The sequence below is a fragment of the Cetorhinus maximus genome, chromosome 26 (genome assembly GCF_964194155.1).
Source record: "Cetorhinus maximus chromosome 26, sCetMax3.hap1.1, whole genome shotgun sequence".
In the NCBI taxonomy this organism is placed as follows: Eukaryota; Metazoa; Chordata; class Chondrichthyes; order Lamniformes; family Cetorhinidae; genus Cetorhinus; species Cetorhinus maximus.
This window is the reverse complement of record NC_135904.1, coordinates 34,230,710-34,257,706: the sequence shown is the minus strand read 5'-3', so window position 1 is coordinate 34,257,706 and position 26,997 is coordinate 34,230,710. Positions and strand designations below refer to the sequence as shown.

The 26,997-nt window shown below is 44.1% G+C and overlaps 2 protein-coding genes across 6 annotated transcripts in view; both read left to right on the top strand.

Moving 5' to 3' along the window:
• Window positions 1–26,997, top strand: part of cemip (cell migration inducing hyaluronidase 1) — a 246,588-nt gene that overhangs the window by 4,136 nt on the left and 215,455 nt on the right. The window lies entirely within an intron of this gene.
• Window positions 1–26,997, top strand: part of LOC144668432 (cell surface hyaluronidase CEMIP2-like) — a 165,473-nt gene that overhangs the window by 47,234 nt on the left and 91,242 nt on the right. For all 4 annotated transcript variants that reach the window (XR_013573498.1, XM_078530477.1, XM_078530476.1 and 1 more), the window contains 5 exons: window positions 5,296–5,484; window positions 6,711–6,880; window positions 9,377–9,586; window positions 14,147–14,352; window positions 24,005–24,074. Coding sequence is in view for 3 of the 4 variants with exons in the window: in XM_078530477.1 (XP_078386603.1) it covers window positions 5,296–5,484; window positions 6,711–6,880; window positions 9,377–9,586; window positions 14,147–14,352; window positions 24,005–24,074 (845 nt within the window). In the remaining variant the exon portion in view is untranslated. The remainder of the gene's footprint in view (window positions 1–5,295; window positions 5,485–6,710; window positions 6,881–9,376; window positions 9,587–14,146; window positions 14,353–24,004; window positions 24,075–26,997) is intronic.

The window sequence follows — 26,997 nt, the reverse complement described above, 5'->3', positions numbered from 1 at the left end:
CCCCTGCCATTTCCCTTATAGCCCAGCAAATTTTTCCTTTTCAAACAATGATTTAATTCCTTTTTGAATGCTATGATTGAACCTGCCTCTAACATAGTCTCCAGCAGTGTATTCCAGATACTAACCAGACGCTGTTTAAAAAGGTTTTTCTCACGTCACATTGCTCTTTTTGTCAATTACCTTAAATTGCCCTCTGGTTCTCGATCCTTCCACCAATAGGAACAATTTCTCCTTATCTACACTGCCCAGTCCCCTCGTGATTTTGAATACCTGTATCAAATCTGCTTTCAGCCTTCTCTTCTCTCAGGAGAACAGTCCCAGCTTCTCCAATCTATTCACAGTTTTGATCTCCATAGAGACCAATAACTTAAAGATGTTTGAATTCCCAGTGACCAACTTAAAGGAATCGTGCACCAAGATTTCACATTTAAAAATTTTTACTGTTACAAACAAACTAAACTCAACGCTGACTCTACATTACTTAGTAGACAACTAATACTCTAAGCTACCTAAAAGATAACCCTACTTAATATCTTAATGTAACCAATAACCCCACATTGCGCATATACTTTACAGCACACTCTCCGCAGGATTGCAGTCTTTATAGGAAACAGTCCACAGTCACTCCCAAGTTCCATTGGGTTCAGGCCAACCATCTTCAGCTGCTTTATCATTGACTTTCCTTCCATTATAAGGTCAGAAGTAGAGATGTTCGCTGATGATTGCACATGTTCAGCACCATTCGTAACTCCTCAGATACTGAAGCAGTTCATGTCCAAATGCAGCAAGACCTGGACAATATCCAGGCTTGGGCTGACAAGTGGCAAGTAACATTTATGCCAGGCATTGACCATCTCCAACAAGAGAAATCTAACCACCACTCCTTGACATTCAATGGCATTACCATTGCTGAATCCCCCACTATCAACATCCTGGGGGTTACCATTGACCAGAAACTGAACTGACTAGCCATATAAATACTGTGGCTACAAGAGCAGGTCAGAGGCTAGGAATCCTGCAGTGAATAACTCACCTCCTGATTCCCCTGAGCCTGTCCACCATCTCCAAGGCGCAAGTCAGGAGTGTGATGGAATACTCTCCACTTGCTTAGATGAGTGCAGCTCCAACAACACCCAAGAAGTTTGACACCATACAGGACAAAGCAGCCTGCTTGATTGGCACCACATCCACAAACATTCACTCCCTCCACCACCAATGAACAGTGGCAGCAGTGTGTACCATATACAAGATGCTCTGCAGAAGCTCATCAAGGCTCCTTAGGCAGCACCTTCCAAACTCTCAATCACTACCATCTAGAAGGACAAGGGCAACCTGGAAAGACCACCACCAGGAAACTCCCCTCCAAGCCATTCACCATCCTGATTTTGAAATATATCGCCGTTCCTTCACTGTCGGTAGGTCAAACTCCTAGAATTCCCTTCCTAACAGAACTGTGGGTGTGTCTACAACACATGGACTTCAGTAGTTCAAGAAGGCAGCTCACCACCTCCTTCTTGAGGGCAAATAGGGATGGGCAATAAATACTGGCCTAGTCAGTAAATTTATTTTTTAAAAAATCTCCCTGTTTCGCTGAGTCATGACATGTCATGACCATCAAAGTTTGGCATGACTGTCCCTCATTCCTCTGAGTATTCCTGATCAACTTTCAGCAGTAAGGCCCACTCTGCTGCTGTGGGTTCCTTCTCTTTCACCTGTGGACAAACTTTCCCCAGCATTCTGTCTGGTAGCTAACAGAGAAAACAGCTTTTTCTCTCTGTAGACAGCAGCAGCTGCTGTCTCTCTGTCTCTGTCCAGGCATTTTCAAACATGTTAAAATTTTCTACACAAGGCAGGACTGCTACCTTTCTCTTTGTGTTCAGGTGTGAAATATGGCATGTGGGTTCAGTAAGTCTTAACCTGAGTCCCCTGTCCCTATTGTAACCATCAACTGCCCTGTTGCTGTGCAAAGTCCAATACAACTTCACATCATTCCCCTTTTCCAGGGCATTTCTGTTTTCCTTTAAATTAAGAGACCATTTGAACAGAACAATCTTAAAAATCCTCACATTCATTACACTACGTAACAGAGGTTCCTCATCCTGAAACCCATTCTTGTGAATCTTTTCTGCACCCTCTCATGCTTTCACATTCTTCGTAAAATGTGATATACAGAAAAGAACACAATTGTGGCTGAACCAGTGTCTTATACAGGTTTTTCATAACTTCCTTGCTTTTGTACTCCTTGTCCTATTTATAAAGCCAAGGATCCTGTATGCTATATTAACCCTTTCTCAACCTGTCCTGTCACATTCAATGATTTGTACACATATTCCCCCAGGTCGCTCTGCTCCACCTATTTTAGAATTGTACTCATTTTATATTGTCTTTCCATGTCCTTCCTACCAAAATGAATCACTTCACACTTTTCTGCATTGAATTTCATATGTCACCTGTCCTTGTCCTTTTGAAGTTCCAAGTTTTGTGTCATCTGCAAATTTTGAAATTGTGCCCAATGCACAAGTCTAGGTCATTAATATATATCAGGAAGAACAGGAGTCTAACATTGACTTCTTCAGAACTCCAATCTAAACCTTCCTCCAGTCCAAAAAAACTACTGTTTATCAATACTTCCTGTTTCCTGTCACTCAGCCAATTTCATATCCAAGTTGCTACTGCCCCTTTTGTTCTATGAACTATAACTTTGCTCACAAGTTTGTTATGTGACACTTTATCAAATGCCTTTTGGAAGTCCGTATACACCACATCAACGGCATTACCCTCCTCAGCCCTCTGTTACCTGTCGTCAAAAAAAATCAACTAAGTGAGTACAACATGATTTTCCCTTAATAAATCTATCCTGGCTTTCCTTAGTTAACCCGCAGTTGCCCAATTTTGTCCTGTGTCATCATTTCTAAAAGCTTCCCCACCACCGAGGTTAAACTAACTGGTCTGTGGTTTCTGGGCTTATCTTTACACACTTTTTTTGAAGGACGGTGCAACATTTGTAATTCTCCAACCTTTGTCATCCCGCCCCCCCATATCTAAGGAAGATTGGAGAATTATGGTCAGTGCCTCTGCTATTTCCACTCTCAATTCCCTCAAAATACCCTTGAATGCATCCCACCCAATCCTGGTGCCTTATCAACTTTAAGTACAGACAGCCTATCCAACACCCCCTTCTTATCAATTTTAAACCCTTTAAGTGTCTGAATTACCTTCCCTTTCACCCTGACCTACTCAGCACCTTTTTCCCTTGGTAAGGACAGATGCAAAGTATTCATTGAATCACTCAGACATGCCCCCTTGCATCCTCCTCTCCCTTTTTGGTCCCTAATCACCCCATCCTTCTTTTTAACCACCTTTTTACTATTTATATGCCTAACAAAAAACTTGGCTGAAGAGGTAGGTTTTAAGCAGGGTCTTGATGGACGAATAATAGGTAGAGGGCTAGATAGGCATAGAGGTTCAGAGAGGAAATTCCAGAGCTTAGTCCCTAGGAAGCAGATGATGAAATTCTGGAATGTGCAAGAGACTGGAATTGGAGGAGTGCAGATATCACTGAGGTTGTATTGCTGAAGGGGGTTGCAGCAAAAGGGAAATATAAGGCCATGGTGCATTTTGAAAACAAGGATGAGAATTTTAAAATGAAGGATATGGCTAGCTGGGAGCCAGTGTAAGCCAGTGAGCACAGGGGTGATGTGTGAATGAGACTTGGTGTGAGTTAGGATATGGGCAGCTGAGCTTCGGATGAGCTCAAGTTTATTGAGGGTGGGAGATCAGTCTGGAGAGCATTGACATAATCAAGTCAAGACCATAAGACATAGGAGCAGAAATTAGGCCATTCGGCCCATCTGCTCTGCCATTCAATCATGGCTGATAAGTTTCTCAACCCCATTCTCCCACCTTCTCCCCGTAACCTTTGATCCCCTTATCAATCAAGAACCTCTCTATCTCGGTCTTAAATACACAAGTCAAGAGATTACAAAAGCATGGATGAGGCTTTCAGTGCCTGATGAGCTGAAACTGGGGCAGAGTTTGGTGATGTTATGTAGCTGGTCTTAATGATGGAGCAGATATGATATCAGGAAGTTCACCTCTAGGTGAACTCTAAAGCAAGGCTGGAAGATGAGAGAGCCACCTATGTCCCCACCAGCCTTCCAATGCCACTGTAGCAATCAGTCATAGACCATGAACAATACTTGCAACCCTCCCAGCCCCTCCACCACCAAACTAGACCTGACCAAGATTGTTTAGTCTGCTCCCTGCAAAATCTCTGTGGCTCAATATCAGCTGAGATTATATTTTAATATTGCACTTCCTGAAGGGAAATTCTGAAGCAGCTGTCTACACCCTGATAGTTTTAAAAAATATATGTTCTAGGTTTCTTTTAAAATCTTTGTTGAATGGCAAATATATTTTTAAAACAATCTCAGTGCAATAAATGTGGGCTGGTAACTGAAGTGTTTAACTGGGCTCATAAATAAAGTTCAGTTGGTTGACAATGTCCATTCAAATGATTGGATTACTCAAATGAAGCGTTATACATTGGACAGGATATACAACACAGAAAGAGCCCATTCGCTCAAACCAGTTCATGCCAGCATTGATGTGGACATGAGCCTCCTCCCATTTTTCCTTATCTAAATCTCTATTCCCTTTTTTCTCATATACTTGTCTGGCTGCTCCTTAAATACATCGATACTGTTTGCTTCAACCATTCTCTGTGGTAATGAGCTCCACATTCCTACCACTTTTGGATAAAGAAGTTTCTTCTGAATTCTTTATTGGAATTATTGGTGACTATCTTATATTGATGGACTCTAGTTCTGCCCTTCACCACAAGAGGAAGTGTTCTCTCTGTATCCACTCTATCAAAGCTTTTCATCATTTTAAAGTCCTTGATTAGGTTACCCCTCAAGAGAAGATACTCCCAGCCTCTTGATCCTTCCCTGATATATACCTACCCATTCCTGGTATCATCCTTGTAAATCTTTTTGTTGCTTCCTGTCCTACAACTAGATAAGTTTGGAGAAGGTAATAGCTATGGCAGCTGACTTGTCCCTCTGGCTAATCATACCATCACATCGGTGGAAATGGTACGTCACTGACTGATCATACTGCTACATCATTCTCCCTCATTGTCAGCAAAACTAGTGACTTCTCAAAGTAAGGAAGCCAGTTACCTAGAAGAAACCAATTTCTTTCCATTAAATGGTAGAATCATTGATGATGCACATCTTCAAAATCTTAACTTTGGCTTCTTTGTAAAATGCTGTATAAATTTTGTTTTGATAGGTGTGCCTCACTGTGGCTTTCGTGTCGATGTGTCGAGGGGTATAATTCTTAATTTAATGGATGATGCCACTAGCTGGTTGCCTGGTAACCAAATAGTCATTGCTAGCACTGATTATTCTATGTATCAGGCTGAGAACTTTAATCTTCTTCCCTGCCCTGAATGCAAAGTTAACCAGGTTAAAATCAATGGTAAGAAATGTTAATCTACAATTTTTTGCCTTTTTATTTTGAAAACTCGGACAGCATGCTTTGCATCAGTACATTGGAACTTTTTTGTGCAATATGGATTTAAATTGTACAATATTTTATTTATGTTTCAATTAGAAAGAAACCTTAAATACAATTTCCTGTCTTTGCTAACTTTACCAAGAAAATCTAGGCTTGAGTAGAATCTTTTTTAAAGACTGGAATATGAAGTTTATAAAACAATAGGTTATTTATTCATGTTTTAGTTTTACCTAGACACTACGTACCCCTTCATCACTGGGCAGGGAGGATCTGCATTTCCTTTTTATCCCTTTCTTGAGGTTTTACTCCAATTCAGACAAGGGTTTGGAATGTTAGTGACTGGGAATATTTTGAAACATCAGGTGCAGTGTTTTACTGTAGAGATTTACCCACTATCACAGCTCAGCATTAGGAAAGAGCAGTTTCGTAAAGCATGGGAGGTGAACAACTCTTTGCATCTTCTACCTTTGGCAGTGGGCCTCCTGCAACAGCTAGTTATCTTGATGTGACAGAGAATTGGTGCACAAGGTGTCTTCTGAACCTCTGTACCAGTGAGATTATGACTCCAAAATGCAAAAGGTTGCATTTCTATAGCACCTGTCACAACCTCGATGTCCCAAATGCTTTAAAACCAGTGAAGTACTTTGGAAGTGTAGTTAATGTTACAATGTAGCAATGTGCCTCATCCAAAAGACTGTACCTCTGCCAATGCAGCACTTCCTCTGTACTATACCGATGGATCAACCTGGGTTATGTACTGAAATCCCCATGTCTATTCACTTCTGAACTTGCCTCTCTTGTACCTTCTAAATTGTAAATATGCAATTTTTTACTTCCTCCCGACATTCTCGATCTTCCAACGCGCCCATCTACACTCAGTCTTATCTACACCTTTACCCTTGTGTTAAAATCAAGACACGTCCAAATGCAGTCACCTACTCCATTGATTTTTCTAAGCTGCACATCTCCTTACTTTCTGTTTTCCTCTTACAGGGTGCAGAATGTTGAAAGCTAAGATTGAAATCTGTTAATTAGTACTCGTTGAGTTAACTTCTCTTATACTCTTATGATATCCTGCACCATGTGCTAGAGCCCTTCATGTAAGATTCTTAGTAATAAGAAGAAACCACTGTATTAAACTATTGCAGTAAATGGTAGCATTTAAAACGCATAATCTGTTAATATAGGTAAACCCCGTTACCTTCATATGGGTGAAGTTGTAGATGGAATAGATATGAGAGCTGAAGTTGGACTTTTAAGTAGAAATATCCTTATTAAAGGAGAAATGGAAGACTTGTGTTATGGACAAAACTTCTGTCACTTTTTCAACTATGATACGTTTGGTGGACAGATAAAGGTAAGTGTTGCATAAAGTCATATACACCATCCCTTATACTGCATCATGTGGAGTAAACTTCTTGTATATTTAGGTTTAATAAATTGCATAATTCAACACTTTGATATTGGCTGCCACACTAATGTAGAGATGAATCATTCTTAACATTAAATTGTGAATCAAATATGAGATGCCATCAGTCTTCACTGTTAATGTTTAATACATAAAGTAACATAGCAAGGGTTCATTGTTCAGGGTTCTGGTTATACATGGAGTTTATTGGTAATTCAAAGAAACTAATTTTTATGATCTACTTATGGCAAGATTTATGGTGTAAACAATGAGATGTTAAACTGGGTTCCTTGCAGTTGGAGCTCACTACTGGAAATTACTTTTGGTGATAATAGCAAGCCAACGCTTCATGGATTTGAATTACCTTCCTTTGCCTGCTATTTTAACAGGCATTAAATAGCGGATTGAGGACTTTCAAACTAATTTAAGCTTGTGTCCCCTATTGTCACCGGGACTGTGTTCCAGGTTTTTAAATTAATTCTCAGGGTAATATCAACATCGACAAGTTGGCATTTTATTGCTCATCTCTAGTTGCCATTGAAAAGGTGGTGGTAAGCTTTCTTCTTGAACCATTGCAGTGTGTATGATGAAGATGCTCCCTCAATTCTGCTATGTAGAGAGTTCTAGGATTTTGACCCAGCGATGAAGGAATAGCAATTATCCCCAGGATTTTTTGGAGGTGACTGGGGTTCTCCCGCCAGGGCCTAAAGTGGGAGATGACTTCACTTTGGCTGGCGGTGGGACCTGCATTTTACGGGTGGCAGCAAATTAAGTGACTGTTGCTGGGGCTGCTGTCCTACTGAAGACAGCGGTCTAGTCCAAAGAGCTGCTGCCTAATCTGAGCCACGGAGCAGTGGCCACTGCTGGGGCTGCACCTGGAGGATGAGCATGAATCGATGGATGTGCAGGCTCAAAGTAAGGTAAGTGAGGTCTCAGGGCACGCGGTCAAGTTAGGCGAGCCCCGGTGAGGGGGCTTGCTGAGGGCAAGTGGTGCTGATGCTACAGAAGTGACCAAAGAGTGCCTACAAAGAACACCCTCCCCCAAAGGGCCCCTTCCACTGCTGATAAAATGCCAGTAGAGGCAGGAAGAGGCCTTTAATTGGATGCTTAAGTGGCTCATTTGGGCTATGGGAGGAAGGGCCATCTGCCACCTTTCCTGCCACTGGCAAGATGGCATGGCAGCAGGAAGATTGAGCATTCCACCTGATGTCTTCCCACACCATTTTGACAGCCCTAGAGCCTCCAAAGCCCTACCCAAAGGCGCCATAAAATTCGGCCGACATATCCAAGTCAGAATAGTGTGTGGTTCGGAATGGGACTTGGAGTTGATGCTGCTCTCTTGCATCTGCTGCCCTTGTCCTTCTAAGTTGTGGAAGTTATGGTTGGGGAAGTGTCATCAAAGAAGCATTGGTAACTTGCGTTTGTGGGTCCTGTAGATATTTTAGGGGACTTTCCTTTGATTTCTCTGAGTTCCCTTTGCAATCCTCTCCAGAAACCACTTCATTCAGAGAGATGGCAGCTGGCTGGCACGTGTGTAAAACATTCACCCATGTTGGTGAAAAACCTTCTTGCCCCACGCCATTCTTTATTTTGCCATGTAGTTTCTGAACACCATCATATGTTATAGAGTCACTGAACAGATAGAACTTATTGTGGATGGTGGAGTTCTGACATTACATTCTGGTGCTGAGCAACCATTCCAAAATGTGCATCTGGTGTAACATCTTGTGCAGTATACAGGGAGCATCGAGATTTGTTTTACCATCATGCATTGACTGTCCCAAGAATTAAGTCCAGTGGCTGCAGATTTCAAGGAATGAAAGACAAGAAAATAAACAGCAAGCAGAGAGACTAGTATTGGTGAACATACAGATATCTATAAGTCACACTGCAACCTATTGGAGGTACAATGTACTGCACTCAATTCCAGCCTTTGGGCGGAACTTTACAGCCCTGTTGCAGCCGGGGTGGGGCCATAAAAGTCCACAGACTTCAACGGGAACGTAAAACCCTGCCCCAGGAGATGTAACTGCATTTGCTTTAAAGCCCTTGAAGTTTGTAAAAGTGGAGCCTCCCACTCCATCCTCTCTACTCACCTACCTTTGCGGGGCCCCTGTCTCTGCTGAGGCCAGAAACGGGAAAGCTTCTGCTGCCTAACATGCAAGGGTGATGAACTTTGACCCAGGGAAATGGGTCAAGGCAGCATTGGTGGCTAGGGGGCCTGGTGGAAGAGTCCTCTTTCATGGTATGTTTCAACTCCAAAGAAAATGCAGCCCACATGACAATGTCCTGAAATTGAATTATTAGATTATTTTGGTGCTCTACCCCTGACAGAAACGGAAGTAGAAAATCTTGATGAAAAATTTTTTGAAGATTTGTTTCTCTGACGTAAACATCTGATGCGTATGGAAGCCTGATTTTAAGTCTTAAATCTTGCCTTAGTAGATCCTGCAAAACTTTGCCTCCGTTCACTTGTCTGGTGTAGAGTTGACTAACATGGGCCAGCAGATTCTCGGGAGCTACCCAATACACTTTCACCTGGTTGGAGATGTGGATCAGAAAGGTGGGTACAATCCACCAACCTTCGTGGACAATGTAGCCGTTCATCACTGCTTCTCCAGATGTGTCACTATACATGGAACAAATGGCCTGCTGGTAAGTCTGATTGATCATTGTGCCCATCTTTGATTGACAGGCTGATATGCTAACGCATCAGCCCTCAAAGCAATATTCTCCTATCATCTCTGCTCACTAAACCTGACCATAGCTGTCTCTCTTGCTCTTTAACACCTTACATGGGACAAAGTATAAATAAGTGCAAGTTCTTTCTGTTCCTTCTCCCTGTTAACATTAATCCTCTGCTTTCTCCCATGCCTGAATACTGTTATCATTGCATCGCTTGCCATAGTGTTTGTTTAAATTGTATACATTTTTGTGCTTCATACACTGTCTAGTCTATAATGAAACCACCTGATTGGTGTTTGAACTTTTTCTACTTCATGTTGTCCTGCTAACTCAGTCACCAGGCATTGCGTGGTGCGGTGATACTTACCAAATCTAATAAGAAATGTCGGATCAAATACTTTGACAGTATAATCTTGATCTTTACAACATTTTCTGTGGTTGATGTTTTAACAATGGGCCATGTGTGGGTCACAGTATCCAACTGCTTTCTCTTGTTTTTTTATAAAGAGCTTGAAGCATGAATGACTTTCCCCAAAACATCCCTAGACAAATTCTGACATTCATGGAATCATAGACATTTACGGCTTGGATGGAGGTCATTCAGCCCATCGGACTGGATTTTTGCTGCTGAGGTGGGTGTGCCTAGCCGGAGATATCCTGGCTCACCACACCTGCCTCAGGGGAAAAAAAAATGCCCTGAATGGTGGGATCTTCATTCCAGGGAGTGGGAGGCAGGTTGGGGATGAAGTTGGGCCCACCACCCCCAGACACAGATTGGAGATTGGAGGCAGCCACAGGGCTGTTCAGAAGGCCCGCCTCAGTTCTCTGGGACTTTGTCCAAGTTGTTTTCTTAAACATTAGGCCCACTAACCCTCACCCCTCACGTCCCCCCCCATCCACTCCCTATGGCCATACATACCAACATAGGCTCCCTCCCACCCCTATGGCTCCTTATAGCCCAATGCCAACTCCCGTGCCAATTCATACCCTCCACCCATGACCTTTTGCTCTGTACACCCTCCATGCCAACTCACTCAGTATCCACCATGGGCAGACCTCAGGAGCCATGATGAAAATGAAATAAAATAAAGTATTGCTGAAAAAATATATTTTTTTTATATATCTAAGCTTTTCATCTTGCACTTATCAGGAAAATTTGCAAGAAAATGCCAATGTCAGGGGAAGCAACATATTTATACTGTGTGAGAAGAGAATGCTGATTAGTTGGAAAGTGGATTTGATTGGTAGAGGTGTTACCAAGCAGAATGCATCAGTTGATGGTGACTGACAATTAACTGCCAAACATTGTTTGAATTTTAAACCAAACAGAGTGAATTTGTTTGGTTAAGACATTTCCCTGGGGAATGAACCAGCGAATGGCTGTCACTTATTTTGATTAGCTGAAACAGGTACAATGTGTGTACATGTTCTTTCTGTCTGCAAAGAACAGGGCCCTGTGTATTAATATATGTAGCTTCCGGTATATGCAAATTCTCCACACTGCAAGCCCAACTGACAATCTTAAATTGGTTGTCATCTTAATTCTCAGCACACTGAGAATTATTTAGCAAATGTTGTCCAATTGCAGAATTGCATCAAATGTTAGACACTGTGTTTTGAGTTTTGCAAGCACAGGTTGGTTGGGTATGGTCCATATCTTGCCTGTTGCAAACAACGGACGGGACACTGTTTGATACGGTCTGCCAATCTTTGGGACATATTTTCCACTAACAGGATGCTGTCGTCAAGCCAGAAAGACGTTTTGCCTGTCACGCAAATGAGTAATGTGGTATATGAATTTCAGTGCCAGTGGTGATGCTAGAAATGTAGGCAGAACGTCCCAAAGACAGGTGATCATATCAAACAGCATGTCCCAGCCATTGTTCTCAATGGGGAGGGCACAGACCGTACCAGACCAGCCCGTGTTTGCAAAACTCAAAACACAGTGTCCGCATTAGATGCTATTTGCAATTGGACATTTGCTAAATAATTCTCAGTGTGCTAAGAATTACACTGACAACCAATTTAAGATTGTCAGTTGGGCTTAGAGTGTGGTGCATTTGCATGTACTGGAAGCTGTGCATTATATTAATACACAGGGCTCTGTTCTTTGCAGACAGAAAGAACATGTACACACATCGCCTGTATCAGCTAAACAAAACAATTGACAGCCATTCGCTGGTTCATTCCTCTGGGCAATGTCTTAACCAATCAGCATCAAGCTGCCTGATTTAAAATTCAAACAATGCTTGGCAGTTAATTTCCAGTCACCATCAGCTGGTGCATTCTCCATGGCAACATCTCTACCAATCCACTTGCCAACTAATCAAAACCCTCTTCTCATACAGAACAAATATGTTGTTTTGCCTGGCATTGGTATTTTCTTGCAAATTGTGCTGATGAGTGCAAGTCAAAGTTGTGACCAAAAAATGTTCTTTTTTCAGCAATACTCAAGTTCTGTACTACCAAATGACTAAATGAAATAAAATTCTAAACAACCTCATTCATGAAAGACCATTCAATACATTTAAGTCCCCTCAAGTATTTAATCCCTTATCAAAGCAAACATTTGTGTTCACAATCCCACATCAATGACAGCTAATCCTTTAATAATCTGTTTGAGCTGTCAATTAAACTCTGGATGTCCAGCCCCCAACTGTGACAATGATAGGTTGTGGAAAGCAGTCAAGTATTAATAATGATGATAACATTTAGGGTTATGTCAAAAAACAGCTGTTCAAATTGCTAGAATAGATTCATTTCAACTCTCGCAGATTTTCTTCAATTTTTAAATAGCTAGCTGTTTAAATAACCTGACAGCTGAGATATCTGCAGCCCATATCCACCCTTCTTGTGCACTTAGGACTTCTCTAAAGATCTGTAACTTACACACTGCGGGTTAAGGCCCTGCTGCAGTGAAAATGGGGTCTGTTTGAATTCAGTACCCGAGTTCAAATGACCCTACTGAGTTTGGGTTTCCCACATGTGGGAGACACACTCTGCCTCCAATTTTTTCCCCCACCCCAACCTGGAAAAAAGTGGTTTCTGGCGGATATGGGGGCGAGACTTCCGGATCTGGGGTCCATTGCCATTTTGGTTACACCACAGAGTCTCCACGATACCATGAAGATCCAAGCCATTGTGTCTGCCAGTCAAAAAAATAATTACCCAGCCTAATCCTTTCCTACTAGCCTTATAGGTTGTAACACTTCAAGTCCATATTCCAGTATTTTAAAAATGTTTTGAGAGTTTCTGCTTCTACCAGTCTTTTTTTCCAGGCAGTAAGTTCCAGATCCCTACCATCCTCTGGGTGAAAATTCTCAACTCCGCTAATTCTTCTGCCAATTATATCACAGTATCTTTACAATGCAGTAGGAGCCTATTTGGCCCATCGAGTCTGCACTGGCTCACTGAGAGAGCATTACATCTAGTCCCACTCCTCTGCCTTATCCCTGTACATTCTCTCTTTTCAGGTAGCAAACCAATTTAATTAATTAATTAAATCCAACTAATTACATTAAATCTGTTCCCTGATTATTGACTTCTCTATTAAGGAAAATAGTTCCTTCCTATTCCACTCTCCCATGTTATTTTATACACCTCAACTAAACCTCCCCTCTGTCTCCTAAATTCCAAGGAAAACAACCCCAGCCTATCCAATCTTTCCACTTAGCTAAAATTTTCCATTCCTGGCAACATCCTCGTAAATCTCTTCTTCTTTTCCCTCTCTATTGTGATCCTACAGCTAATGATGGATTTGCACTGCAAGTTCTGTATCGCTGAAATTTACACCCCACCCAATGTTTCTTATCCCGTTTTGTCAAGGAGAAAGATATTTGTGCGCATGCCGATTTCGCTAACACGGTTTTGTTCTACTGTTCAAATCAAGAATCTTTCCCCTCCACAACCCCCTGCCCGTAATACTTCGGTTTGAGGTCACACAGTGTAAATCCAAAGTGGTTTCAAACCTGGCTCCCTGCTTCAGGGTGTCCTGTTGGGCCTTGGGCAACTTGTAACCCAACCTTAACTTGAACTTCAGAGAGCAGGGATTCCCCTCTTCCCACTCAACATTTAAGCCTGTACCTTTTGGGAGACTGGTGAACATATTGAGCCATTATCAGGGTTCCCTTCCAAACAGGGCAGTTAAAGCACTTTGTAATAAAAACCAAAACCGCTGGAAAAACTCAGCAGATCTGGCAACCTATCCGACCTGAGAAACCGAGTTAACATTTCCAGTCGTATGACTTCAGCTCCGAAGAGGAGTCACCCGGACTTGGAAAAGTTAAACCTCTCTCTCTCTCTCTACAGATGCTGCCAGACCTGCTGAATTTTTCCAGCATTTTCTGTTTTTAGTTCAGATTTCCAGCATCCGCAGTATTTTGCTTTTATCTTGGCAGGTAAAGTACTTCTTGCCTGATTGGGCTCTGACCCACAGCTGCCTTGCTCAGGCTGATGTGAAAGCACATCCTGAATTTCTTTTATTTCATGTATTTTCTTTACCTTACACAGTCTAATCTTATTATTCTGCAGGTAAAGGACACCATAGGCTATGACACGTTGGGTCACTGTTTCTTCCTGGAGGATGGCGTGGAGCAAAGGAACATACTGTACCATAACCTGGGGCTCCTCACTAAGCCGGGTACTATCCTCCCATCTGACCGCAATGAAATAATGTGCACTTCAATCCGTGATCAAGTTTATGGAAATTATATTCCAGTACCAAGCACCGACTGCATGTAAGTTAAACACTACAAGTTGGTGTCTTCTCCATGGGTGCAACTCAAGAGGGTTGGCCCTGTTTTCAGGGCCATTGTCAAGTCTTGCTCATAATTCCTGTCAATCTCATTGGGTTATGCCTGAATGTAAAATGGGGGTAAATCTGCCTAACAATTGGGACACAGGGAAAGTGACAAACTCACCATAAATTCATCTTAAGTTGTTCAAAAGTTATGCCTACTGCACAATTGAGCATAGTCAGTGCCAGTGCGATGCCAGGTACTTAGGCTGTAGGCCCCAGTGATTTGCTGATCGAATCGAACTGCATGTTCCAGTGTTTGTTTATAACAGGCAGAGTACCAACTGTATTCAACCAGCCCATACTTGCAAAATCCAAAACAAAATGTCTATTGTTAGATATGATTCAAGAATTGGGCAGCGCTTGCTGAACAATCCTGAGTGTGCTAATAGATATACTAATAACCAATTTAAGAGAATCAGTTGAACTTGTAATATGGCTCATTTACACGCAGGGACCCCTTCCCTGCAAACAAAAGGAATATGTTCAAGCCTTGTTCCTTTTTCGAATTACCCAGGACCTTGGGGAACCTATAGTTCCCTGTTACTTTCACCAGGAAAATGCCTCGGCCAATCAGAATCAACTTGCCAACCAGTCAGCAATCTCTTTTCCTGCAGTTTAAATTGTTGTGATCATTGGAAATTTGGCTTTCTTGTGTATGTCCTGATGAGTGCAAGACAAGTACATTAGACGTAGGAGCAGAGGTAGGCCATTCGGCCCATCCAGTCTGCTCTGCCATTCAATGAGATCATGGCTGATCTGATAGTCCTCAACCCCACTTCCTGCCTTTTCCCCATAACACTTATTCCCTTACTGATTAATAAGCTGTCTATCTCAGCCTTGAAGATACTCAATGACCCAGCCTCTACAGCTTTCTGCGGTAAAGAATTCCACAGATTGGCTACCCTCAGAGAAGAAATTCCTCCTCGTTTCTGTTTTAAATGGTCGCCCCTTACTCTGAGATTATGCCCTCTGGACCTAGACTCTCCCACAAGGGGAAACAACCTCTCAACGTCTACCCTGTCAAGCCCCCTAAGAAACTTATGTTTCAATCGGCACCTTGTCTCTTTTCAGCAGTCTCCTTTAAGTATGAAAGTTAATATTTCAACTCAGGTAGAGCACACTTAGGAACTTGCAATCAGCGAAGCTGTTTCAGTTTTTAAAGTGACCTAAACTGATGTCGTCATAAAAATGCATTAAAACAAGCAGGAAATACTGAGCTGGTCTGAGTGAGGACAAATTAAAAAGAAAATACTCTAAAAAAAAATAACAGGAAAATGACGGTCTCCTGCTGAACCTGATACTTGCTTCCAATTATGGTCAGATTATCTGAATAAACGTGATTTACAGAAAAGTCCTGTGTGAGGTTCTGTAAACTGGGGTTGTGGTGAGTTTTATGGCCGGAGATTGACTCACACCAGGTGGCCATAAAAGATTGAGGAGATTTGGGCATGTTGTTCTCCTGTATATAACTAACTTGTGGCCAAAACCCGGTGATTATTTTTTTAGGCTGTTTAATTGATTAGCGCACTGGTTTCAAGTGTCTCTGGGTGCAAATGCAGAGGAAATAAATTAAACAGCAAAATGATTCTGAAGTGAGGATTGACTTGAGTAAATTGTGAAGATTTTTTTTCACTCACTGTGCCGTTTTGCTGGCGGGCAGGCTCCAGTCCACCCCCCATTCCGTCTCCTCGCCGCTTCCTCACGCCAGGCACCATACTTAAAGTACAGTCGTGTACACACCTCAGTGCTTCCAGCCCAGGACTGCTGCACAGGAGACATGGCCCCAAAAGGCGAGAAGACTGCAGCCCTGGAATGTCCTTTCGATGCCGTGATGTCCTGTATCCCTGCTCTGAGCGAGGCCAGCAAGCAAGGTGACAAATCCAGCATGGGTGGTGGTGGCAGTGGTGGTCAGCGCCAACGCCCTGCAAAAGAGGACAGCCACCCAGCGCCGAAAGAGGATGAATGGTCTCATCTGTTCCGCCAGGTTAAATCACTCTTCTCATCACTCTCAACTCTCACACTCTCAAACCCATCACACATCCACAGGGATCTCGCACCTCAAGGGACAACATCACCAACTCTCACACACCCTCACATCTCCATCAGACTCATATCCTCTGGAGCTCACATCCTCATCCTGTCCATGGCTCCGCTCTCCACACAAACATTCCACTCAGTGCCATGTGTCCTGCTCACACTCTCTCCATCTGTTTTCATGCAGGAGAAGCTGGCTCAAAGCAGCAGGGAGAGATCCCAGACCAGAGGGGTGGTGGAGGTGGTGGCATGTGGAGTGACCCACATTAGGCCCCTCACTCACTTTGAGCAGCGTGCCATTGTGCTGACTGGCGAGGGCGTGCACTGTGCCTGCGGTGACGGTGAGGTCGGCGCTGATGAGGATCCTGCGCCACATCATCCCTCTCTCAAAGTAAATGTGAGCGCTCTCTCTCCTGCTTTTGACCCTGCTGCCATGCACTAATTATCTCTACTTTGGTTCATAGGGAGCTCTGCCAAGCGACCGACACCCTCAGCCAGCCAGTCCCTCAGCTCCATCCACGTCCTCACCTCCAGCCAAGAGGACACCTCCTCCATTGAAGAGCTGGAAATAAGCAGCCTGGAAGACCTGTCACAGCACTTACCCACACCCTCCACCAGCGCAGAGACACACACTTCGGTGGGATCTAGATCTAGAGCAGGCTCTAGTTCACAATCTCATGGTCATGGCACGGACACATGTCCGTAGCAGGAGGAGGCGAGCCCCCAAGCACTCAGAGGACTGCAGGGGATCCGGTATCTGTGCAGTCTGAGTCAGATAATCAGCCTCTGGATTCAGCCTTCCAACTCATCGTGGAGAAACAGCAGAAGGCAGGGGACTATCACGCAGAGCAGTTAGAAGTTCTCAACAGAGCGACATGTGAGTCAGAGGAGTGCGTCCGCCTGCTCTCTGATGAAGTGGTGCCCACATGTGCACACGTGGAGATCTCCCATGGGAAAGATGGTGGACACCATGAAGTCCCTGGTCCAGCAGAATGCGGAGATGTGTGCAAACCTGCACTTCAGCGCGGGAGCCATGGGTGAGTTCCTGCAGTGACAATGCAAGAGGGAAATTGGACACCTCGACATCCCTCCAGGTGCTCCTTCCCCTCAAGGAGTCAGACCAGGGCCCTCAGGCACCTGAAGAAAGGAGTGGCAGCTGGACATCCCTGGCTCATTCACTCAGGAATTTCAGAGGCTGTCCTCTCCCTCCGAATTCCCTTTGCCTGTGACCAAGCTCAACTTCATTCTCTGTCAATGCAGAGGGAGCAACTGGCCCACAGGAGGACAACCAGAGAAAGCCGGGCTTCCAAGGCCTCGGCTCTCCAGAGGACCCACGCTGAAGTCATCAGACCACAGGCCAACCTTTGCACAGGCTGTCTCCACCCCTGCTGCGGATGTCAGGGTAGCACCTAGAAGTGATAGGTCTAGAAAAGTTAAGAAATTCTGATCACATGGTTGCACAGGTGAACACATTTTGTCAAATTTATGATCTGGAAATATATTCACTTTCACTGAATATTGTGAAATGGTGCCTTTCAGCTTCATTGACAGGCTTCGGGAATCCTCCCCCTGCATCCCGCACCACTAGCAGTTCAGCTGCACACAACCGGCCCACGGGTGATTCTGGAGGGAGAAGTGTGTGTGTGGCAGGAACTTTCGGAGCCTCGTGTAAGCATTCACTCATGCACATGGAGCCTTCCTCCATCAGATCTATCTCAATGTCCTGAGCATTTTCAATGCTGCTGGGGTTCCCTTTCAGTTGTCCATCTGAGCTGACCTGCATCTCTGCCCACCCTATGGTCACACTCCCATGCAGCACCTGTTCCCACCCAACATGAGTCTCCTTTCACCTTTTGGTTTTAGAAGCACAGTGCGTGTAACATTTGTCTTTAGCTTCCCCCGTCCTTTCCCCTTCCCAAGTCACTCATGTCCTTTCCCCGTCACTGTCGACATCCCTGGCATCACCTTCCACCTCCCTACCATCACCTACCAGCCAGAACCCTTTTTCTTTCCGGGATGTCCAGGTGACCGTGCACATTCCCTGCCTTCCCATAAATCCCACCCCATCCACATTAACCTCCCTGTCCTTCTCCCTCCCATCCCCAGGGTCTGTCCCTTGCTCCATGTTCCCACGAACCACCCTCGCTGTCCCTTCTACCGATACCGTCGTACCCTCACCCTCCCACCCTTCCCACTCATTCTGCCCTCAGCCATTCTCACCATTCCCTCATAGCATGCCCATCTTCAGTTCGCTCCCCAGGAGGCAGTAATTGACTCCACATACCCTTCCCTTGCACGTTCACCTGGACATTCCTCCTCCCCCAACTTCTTCCTCCTCCTCCTCCCCCCCCACCTTACTCCTTCCTACCCCCACCCCCCACCCTTCCTTCCTCGCTCCCTTTATACCTACCTCACTAGTTGCTGTATTCTCCCCCATTAACACCCTCTTCCCCTGTATTCCCTTCCCCCCCCCCAACCTCACCACCCCCACCCGCCCCCCCGCCCCCGATATCTTCATTCCCACCTCCCAACTTCCACCCCCACTGCCCCCTGACACACCTTTCTCTCCCAGCCAAACATATACCTTCCTTTCCCACAACAACAATTTAAAAAATTGTTTTTAACAGCATTTAACAACAACAACCTCAACATTGAAAAACTCCAACAATTTCAACAACAACCTCCATAATGAAAAACATCAAAAAAATTCAACATCAACCTCAAAATTCAAAAACAAAAACAAATTCAAGAAAAACCTCAACAATGAAACACACCAAAAAATTCAACAACAACATCAACTTTGAAAAACACCAACAAATTCGACCTTCTTCTCCCAGTCATACCTACACCTTCCTCTCCACCTCCACAACGACCATCAGTTGCAGGCCATGGCCCAGATGCTGAAGTTCTGAAGCAGACCCTCATTGGCGACCTTCCACCTTCCGTGAGCTGCCTCATGGCAGAGCCATGTCCATGAGAATCCGACCAGAGTGCGATGGACGTTCCTCCGGGGCCCTGTTGCTGTTGGGCTCCAGCATTTTCTGCTCCTCGGAGATCTACGATGTGAGTAAGGCCGGTAAGTCCTGACTTCTGCACATCACACCTGTCAAGGCATGTTCAGCCCCGGCGTGTTTTCCCACCGACACGGGCAGTAAATTTGACATGTCGGATGATTCTGGTGAACTGAGTTTATAATGATATGCAGATGTATTAAAACGTGTGGCGGTGGGAAACGCAGTCCGCCATTGATGGGTGGAGCAGGCAATTGCAAACGGGTTTCACAACATCGTGAAACTGATTTTTGACCTTCCCACCATATTGTCCACTCACACCTGACACCAGCCGCATGGAAAATTCCACTCAGTGTGTTTGGCAGGGTTGTGAACATTTGTAAAATTATTCTAGTAAAAACTTTCATAAAATGCCCATTATTGCTTGTGGCACTCACTCATCCGCCTTGGACAATGGGATATTGTAGGTCCACTGACTTGTGTTGGAAGCTCCCTGTCAGTGTTGGACATTGATCAAATTTGGCCACTTATTTTAATTTATTGTAATGAGGTTGCTTAACTGGGCTGCTTCTCCACTCTAGCTGCTATGTTGAATATCCCAAAAGTAAGAAAACAACTTAAGTTAACAGACTCCTCCATCACTATCCCTTGGTATATTTTCTCCCTTTAGCAGGACAGACCCCCCCAGAGGTGTTGAGGCAGTGGTGTACATTTGGCCCTTGAGTCTCATGGTATCAGGACAAACATGAGCAAGGAAACCTCCTGTTGATTACCACCCCCACCCCGCTCAGCTGATGCATCCGTGCTTCTCCATGTTGGACACCGCAAGGAAGAAACACTGAGTGGGGCAAGGGCACAGAATGTATTCTGGAAGGGGATTTCAATGTCCATCACCAAGAGTGGCTCAGTAGCACCACCACTGCTGGCCGCGTTTCGAAGTGACAGACTGAGCCTGCAGCAGGTGGCAAGAGAATCAACATGAGGGAAAAATTTACTTGGTCTCGTCCTCACTAATCTACCCATTGCAGGTGCATCTGCCCACACCAGTATTGGTAGGAGTGATCACTACAAAGCCCTGACTTCACATTGAGCATACTCTCCTTTGTGATGTGTGCTACTACCACTGTGCTAAATGGGATAGACATAGAAAAAACCCAGCAACTCAAAACTGGGCATAAATGAGGTACTGTGGGCCATCAGCAGCAGCAGAATTGTATTCAACACAATCTGTAATCTCATGGTTCACCATAGTCCTCACTCTACCATTGCTATCAAGTCAAGGGACAATTGGTTCAAGAGCATGCCCGGAGCAGCACCAGAGATCTCTAAAATTAGTTGCCTTCGTGATAAAGTTACAACGCGTCCATATGCCAAACAGCAGAAGCAGCGTGCTATAGACAGCAAGGTGATCCCACAATCAAAGGATCAGATCTAAGCTCTGCAGTCCAACATAACCGGCCATAATCCTACAAACCACTCGAACTACACCACCCCTGCCACGATCTCTACTCCAGCAACACAAATTTACCTCCCCCTGGGCTGCAGTCTCTGCTGTAGCTCTCCCCACCCAACGAGAAGCCAAGCCAGTCAATCCGGCTGGTTCCTGGGCGTGGATCCTGTTTAAAAAAGATATGCACACTGTGCAATTAAAACTAGAACTCCTTCCTCCACTTGGAAATCCCACCCCAGTAAACATCGGGGCCACAGAGTCTATACCCCAGAAACAGGATGTGCACCACAGCTGCTCTAAGCTGATATTTTTACTCCACTTAAGCTGCTTCCCACTCCAATTTTCTCTTCTGCCCTTACCCATTAAGGACCACAGTGTCTTCCTGCATCGTGTATTTGGATCCATATCAGTATTAAAATGCAAGTCTGGCTGGAGTCGGATTGCATTTGTAATCTAGGTCAGTTAAACAACTGACAGGTGCAGGACACATGGAGTACAACATGTGAGTGCAAAAGACAAGGCTGAAGGATTTTCAACCATCATCAGCCAGAAGTGCTGAGTGGATGATCCATCTTGGCCCTATCCTGAATTGCACCATGTTCCTCTCCATTTGCAATCTGTTAGATAATGAAGCCATCTGGATCCATGTGCAGCAAGACCAGGACAACATTCAGGCTCGGGCTGATAAGTGGGAGGCACACAATGACCATCTCCAACAAGGTGAGTCTAATTACCTCCCCTTTATATTCAAGGGCATTATCATCGCCAGATCTGCGACCATTAACATCCTGGGGGTTACCATTGACTAGCAGCATAACTAGACCAGCTATATAAATACTGACTACAAATGCAGGTCGGAGCTTGACAATTCTGTGGTGGGTATCTCACCTCCTGAAAGCTTGTTCACCATCTACAAGGCACAAGTCAGGAGTGTGATGGAATACTCCCCACTTGCCTGGATGAGTGCAGCTCCCACAACACTAAAGAAGCTCGACATCATCCAGAACAAAACAGCCTCCTTGATTGGCACCCCAACCACCACCTTACACATTCGCTGTGCCACCAGCAGACTGTGACAGCAGTGAGAACCATCTACATGATACATGGCAGCAATTCACCAAGGATCCTTCAACAGCATCTTCCAAACCCACTACCATCTAGAAGGACAAGGGCAGCAGATAGATGGGAACACCACCACCTGGAAGTTCCCCTCCAAGCCGCACACAATCCTGACTTGGAAATATATCGCCGTTCCTTCACTGTCGCTGGGTCAAAATCCTGGAACTCCCTCCCTAACAGCACTGTGGGTGTACCTACAGCACATGGACTGCAGCAGTTCAAGAAGGCAGCTCACCATCAAGGGTGGGTAATAAATGCTGGTCTTGCCATTAAAGCCCACATCCTGTGAATGAATAAACAAAACAATCAGGGCCATCTTGACCTGTGTTTTTTTGTTTGTACATGTGATTTATAGTGCTAATATGCATTTTAATTTAATTACTGCAAAAAAGAAAACTAAATAAAAATAAACATTAACGTATGTGGTTTTAGCTTCAGTTCAATAGCCTAGATTACAAATGCAATCCGACTCTAGCCAGACTTGCATTTTAACACACTGATATGGATTCAAATACACGATGCAGGAAGACACTGTGGTCCTTATTGGGTAAGGGCAGAAGAGAAAATTGGAGTGGGAAGCAGCTTAAGTGAAGTACAAATGTCAGCATAGAGCAGCTGTGAGGCACATCCTGTTTCTGGGGTATAGACTCTGTGGCCTCGATGTTTACTAGGGCGGGATTTCCAAGTGGGGAAGGAGTTCTAGTTTTAATTGCACAGTGTGCATATCTTTTTAACAGGATCCACGCCCAGGAACCAGCTGGATTGACCGGCTTGGCTTCTTGTTGAGTGGGGAGAGCTACAGCGGAGACTGCAGCCTGGGGGAGGTAAATTTCTGTTGGTGGAGTAGAGACTGTGGCGGGTGTGGTGCGGATACAGAGTGGTCTGTAGGGTCAGGGGGTTCTCTAGCCCACAAGCAGTGGGGAAAGGCACTTACCTCTTCCACACAGAAATCTTCACCTCCCTTTAGCTGCCAGGTTTCTCCAGGCCCAAGAACCCTGTTTGACCTGGGTTAGACTTAAAGTATAGATAAAATTAGAGGCACACAGTCTGATTAAAATATTTAAGTGAGCGATCTTCCCCCTGGTTGTGAATTGGTTGCCTGTCCCAGCTCTGTAAAATCAGAAGTGGTTGGGTTCAAGAGGACTTGGATTCGGGTTTGAAGCTTTTATAATTTTTACATCCCACCCAGTCCAAACCTGTCTTTTTGGGGAGGTTAAAGTTTACCTCAATGTAGCAACGCTCAACATAACAGTTAACAACTGGATCTTTTAATGGGAACCAGAATAAGCAGGCAAGACATTGGTTTACCCATTTAGCTAAAAGGCAGTATCATCCGCATACTGCACTGGAGTACCAGCCTCAGTCATGTCCTCGTGTGGTGCTTGAACCTGTGACCCACAGGCAGGAGACTGAAGTTGACACCATCACAATAACTGGAACTGAACTGAAGGAGGAAGTAGTCCCAGTTGTCGAATTACTACACCATTTGAGAAATTTCATATCAGATGAAGGTGACACTGTTTGTGTCTCAGAATAAACACTTGTATTAAAATCTGTGGATTTTATATGTTAATATGGAACAAATGTTATCTTCAGTTTGGTGCCTGTTGCTGAGTTTGTGGAATAAACAAAACTGTGGATACCTGCGGCACCAAGATAGTAACACCAGACTTAGGATACCAGCAGCATCAAAGGATTAAAAAAAAGCATGGCATTTATACAGCACTTTATTACATATCTCAAACATCTAAGTGCTTCAAGTACATGTACGGCAAAGTTGACCAATCCAATAAATAGAGGGGGCAGCATTGCACTGAGCTGAGAACTTGCGTCTCGTTTAAACTTGGCAGAAGCCTGAGTTGTTCAAGTGTGTAAGTCATTCAGTCCATTTATTGCTCAAGTTCTGCAGCTCAATAGAGATCAGCTCTCTTGCATTGCTACATTAATGCTCACTAAAGTGGAATATTAATTTGCAGGGCTGTCACAACTTTCTGGATCTCCAACCCAAACAATCATCTTATCAACAATGCAGCAGCGGGAGCTCAGGTAAGGCATATTTAGTTGATTTTTGCAATCAGTTTTTGAATACCAAACCTAAAAAGTTGCATGTGTGTTTCAAATTTGCTCCACGTCTTCTCTCTTTCTTCCCAGTCATTGATCTCTCCTACCAGTGAACCCTGTGACCCTTACCATCAGGAGTTTACCTTTATGACTCAGGAACTAGTCATGATACCATGACTTGAGAATAATAGTAATGAAATATCTTTGTTTTATGGATGTTCACAAATCTCTGATAGGCAGATTGATGATCATTTTTGTGAAATGAGCCCAATTATTAAACAGGATAGTTTATGAAGGAACAAAATTGCATTTCTGGTAAATCTGAGGTGGCTTCATAATTTCATAAAACCCCTGGCAACATCCAGGATCACTGAGCACACCACCCTGCCCCTGTTAACGAGCTAAATTCATTCTTCAGATGAGAATATTCTCAAGCTTGGAAAAACTCAGCAGGTCTGGCAGCATCGGTGGAGAAGTGCACAGTTGACGTTTCGAGTCCTCATGACCCTTCAACAGAACTAAGTAAAAATAGGAAAGGGGTGAAATATAAGCTGGTTTAAGGGGGGTGGGGGGGAGGGGGATGGGGTGGTTGTTGGGACAAGAAGCCAGTTATAGGTGGAGATAACCAAAAGATGTCACGGACAAAGGAACAAAGAGGTGTTGAAGGTGGTGATATTATCTAAAGGAATGTGCTAATTAAGAGTAGAAAGCAGGACAGAAGGTACAGATAGCTATGCCTGTCTCTTTATGGGGTATGTGGAACATTCCTTGTTCCAGTCCTACTCCGGCCCCCTCCGAAGTAATCATCGATGTACCGGAGAAAGAGTTGTGGGAGGGGTCTGGAGTAGGACTGGAACAAAGAATGTTTCACATACCCCATAAAGAGACAGGCATAGCTATCTGTACCTTGTCTGTCCTGCTTTCTACTCTTAATTAGCACATTCCTTTAGATAATATCACCACCTTCAACACCTCTTTGTCCTTTTGTCTGTGACATCTTTTGGTTATCACCACATATTACTGGCTTCTTGTCCCAACAACCCTCCCACCCCCTGCTTAAACCAGCTTATATTTCACCCCTTTCCTATTTTTACTTAGTTCTGTTGAAGGGTCATGAGGACTCGAAACGTCAACTGTGCACTTCTCCGCTGATGCTGCCAAACCTGTTGAGTTTTTCCAGATATTTCTGTTTCTGTTTTTGTTTTGGATTTCCAGCATCTGCAGTTCTTTGCTTTTATATTCTCAAGCTTGCCAGCTCCAAATTTAAGAGCATCTACTTTCTAAGTGTGATTCCCTTGCCAGCTCAAACTAGACTCAATTGTACTGCATGATTTTTTTTTTGTTCCTTAGCTGGGCAGGAAGGCCAAGGTTTTACCCTTGATCTCTTGATTCACCCTGCGCTCTGTGTCCCGAGATTTGGCCAGTTAAGCTGGCAATCAAACATGCTACATCCTCCCAGGAGTGGATTTCAATCAGATGACTGAGCAGTGTTGAGTATGTGTGAAATGAGCTCTTTCAATGCCCTTTGTAATGCTTACTAAAAATAAAAAGGAAGAACTAGCAATCGTATAAAGTTGTTCACAGCCTTAAACCGTCCCAAAATGCTTTACAGCCAATGAAGCACTTTAAAAAATTTATTCTTTGGGATGCGGGTGTCACTGGCAAGGCCAGCATTTGTTGTCAATCCCTAATTCCCCTTGAACTGAAGGGCTCGCTGGACCATCTCAGAGGGCAGTTCAGAGTCAACCACATTGCTGTGGGTCTGGACTCACATGTAGGCCAGACCAGGTAAGGGCGGCAGATTTCCTTCCCTAAAAGCATATTAGTGAACCAGATGGGTTTTTACAGCAATCAATTATGGTTTCATGGTTACCAGCACTGAGACTAACTTTTAATTCCTTTTTTCTTAATTGAATTGAAATTCCACCAGCTGCCGAGATGGGGGATTTGAACCCATGTATACAGGACTTTAGACTAGGGCCTCTGGATTACTAGTCCAGTGACATTATGACTATGCCACTATCTTGTCCAACCAACACCCACCCCCCACAACCTTCACTTTTGAAGTGAAGTCAATGTAATTTAGGAAACATAACAGCCAATTTGCACACAGCAAGCTCCAAAAATAGTCACAAAATAAATAATGAGACCATCTGTTTTATTCATGTTGGTTGAGGGATAAATGTTGGCTAAGACACCAAGAAGGACTCTCCTGTGCATTGACTAGTGCCATGCAACCTTTGACGTTAACCTGAAAGGACAAACAGGGCCTCAGTTTAATACCCTTTCTGAAAGAGGGCACCTCTGACAATTCAGCACTCACTAAGCAGTGCACTGAAACATCAGCTTAGATCTTGTGCTCAAGTCTCCGGAGTAGAAATTGAACCCACAGCTGCCTGACGTTGAGGTGCAAGCATTATCATGGTTTTAATGACTGGCTCATTACATTTTGTGACAACTCATTAAGGCTGCCAACCTTTTTTTAGTTGAGCAACTCCAGTATTTTTATTCTCTCTCCAAGTAAATAAAGTGTTGAATCTTTGGGAATTAAACCTCAGTATCTGGAATCTAACTCCATATTGTATCTTAAATTTCAACCATGGCTCAGTTGGTTGCACTCTCACCGGTCACAATGATCTGGGTTCAAGTCCCACTCCATGATTTGAACACAGAAACTTAAGCTGACACTCTGACCCCTCGAGGGAATACTGCACTGTCGGGGGTGCTGTCTTTCAGATGAGACATTAAATAGAGGCGATGTCTGCCCTCTTAGGTGGATATAAAAAGGTCCCAGGCCATTATTTTGAAGATAGGTGCGGAGTTCTTCCCAGTGTCCTAGTCAATATTTATTTGTCAATCAACATCGCGCAAAGCAGATTTCAGTTCATTATCGCATTGCTGCTTGTGG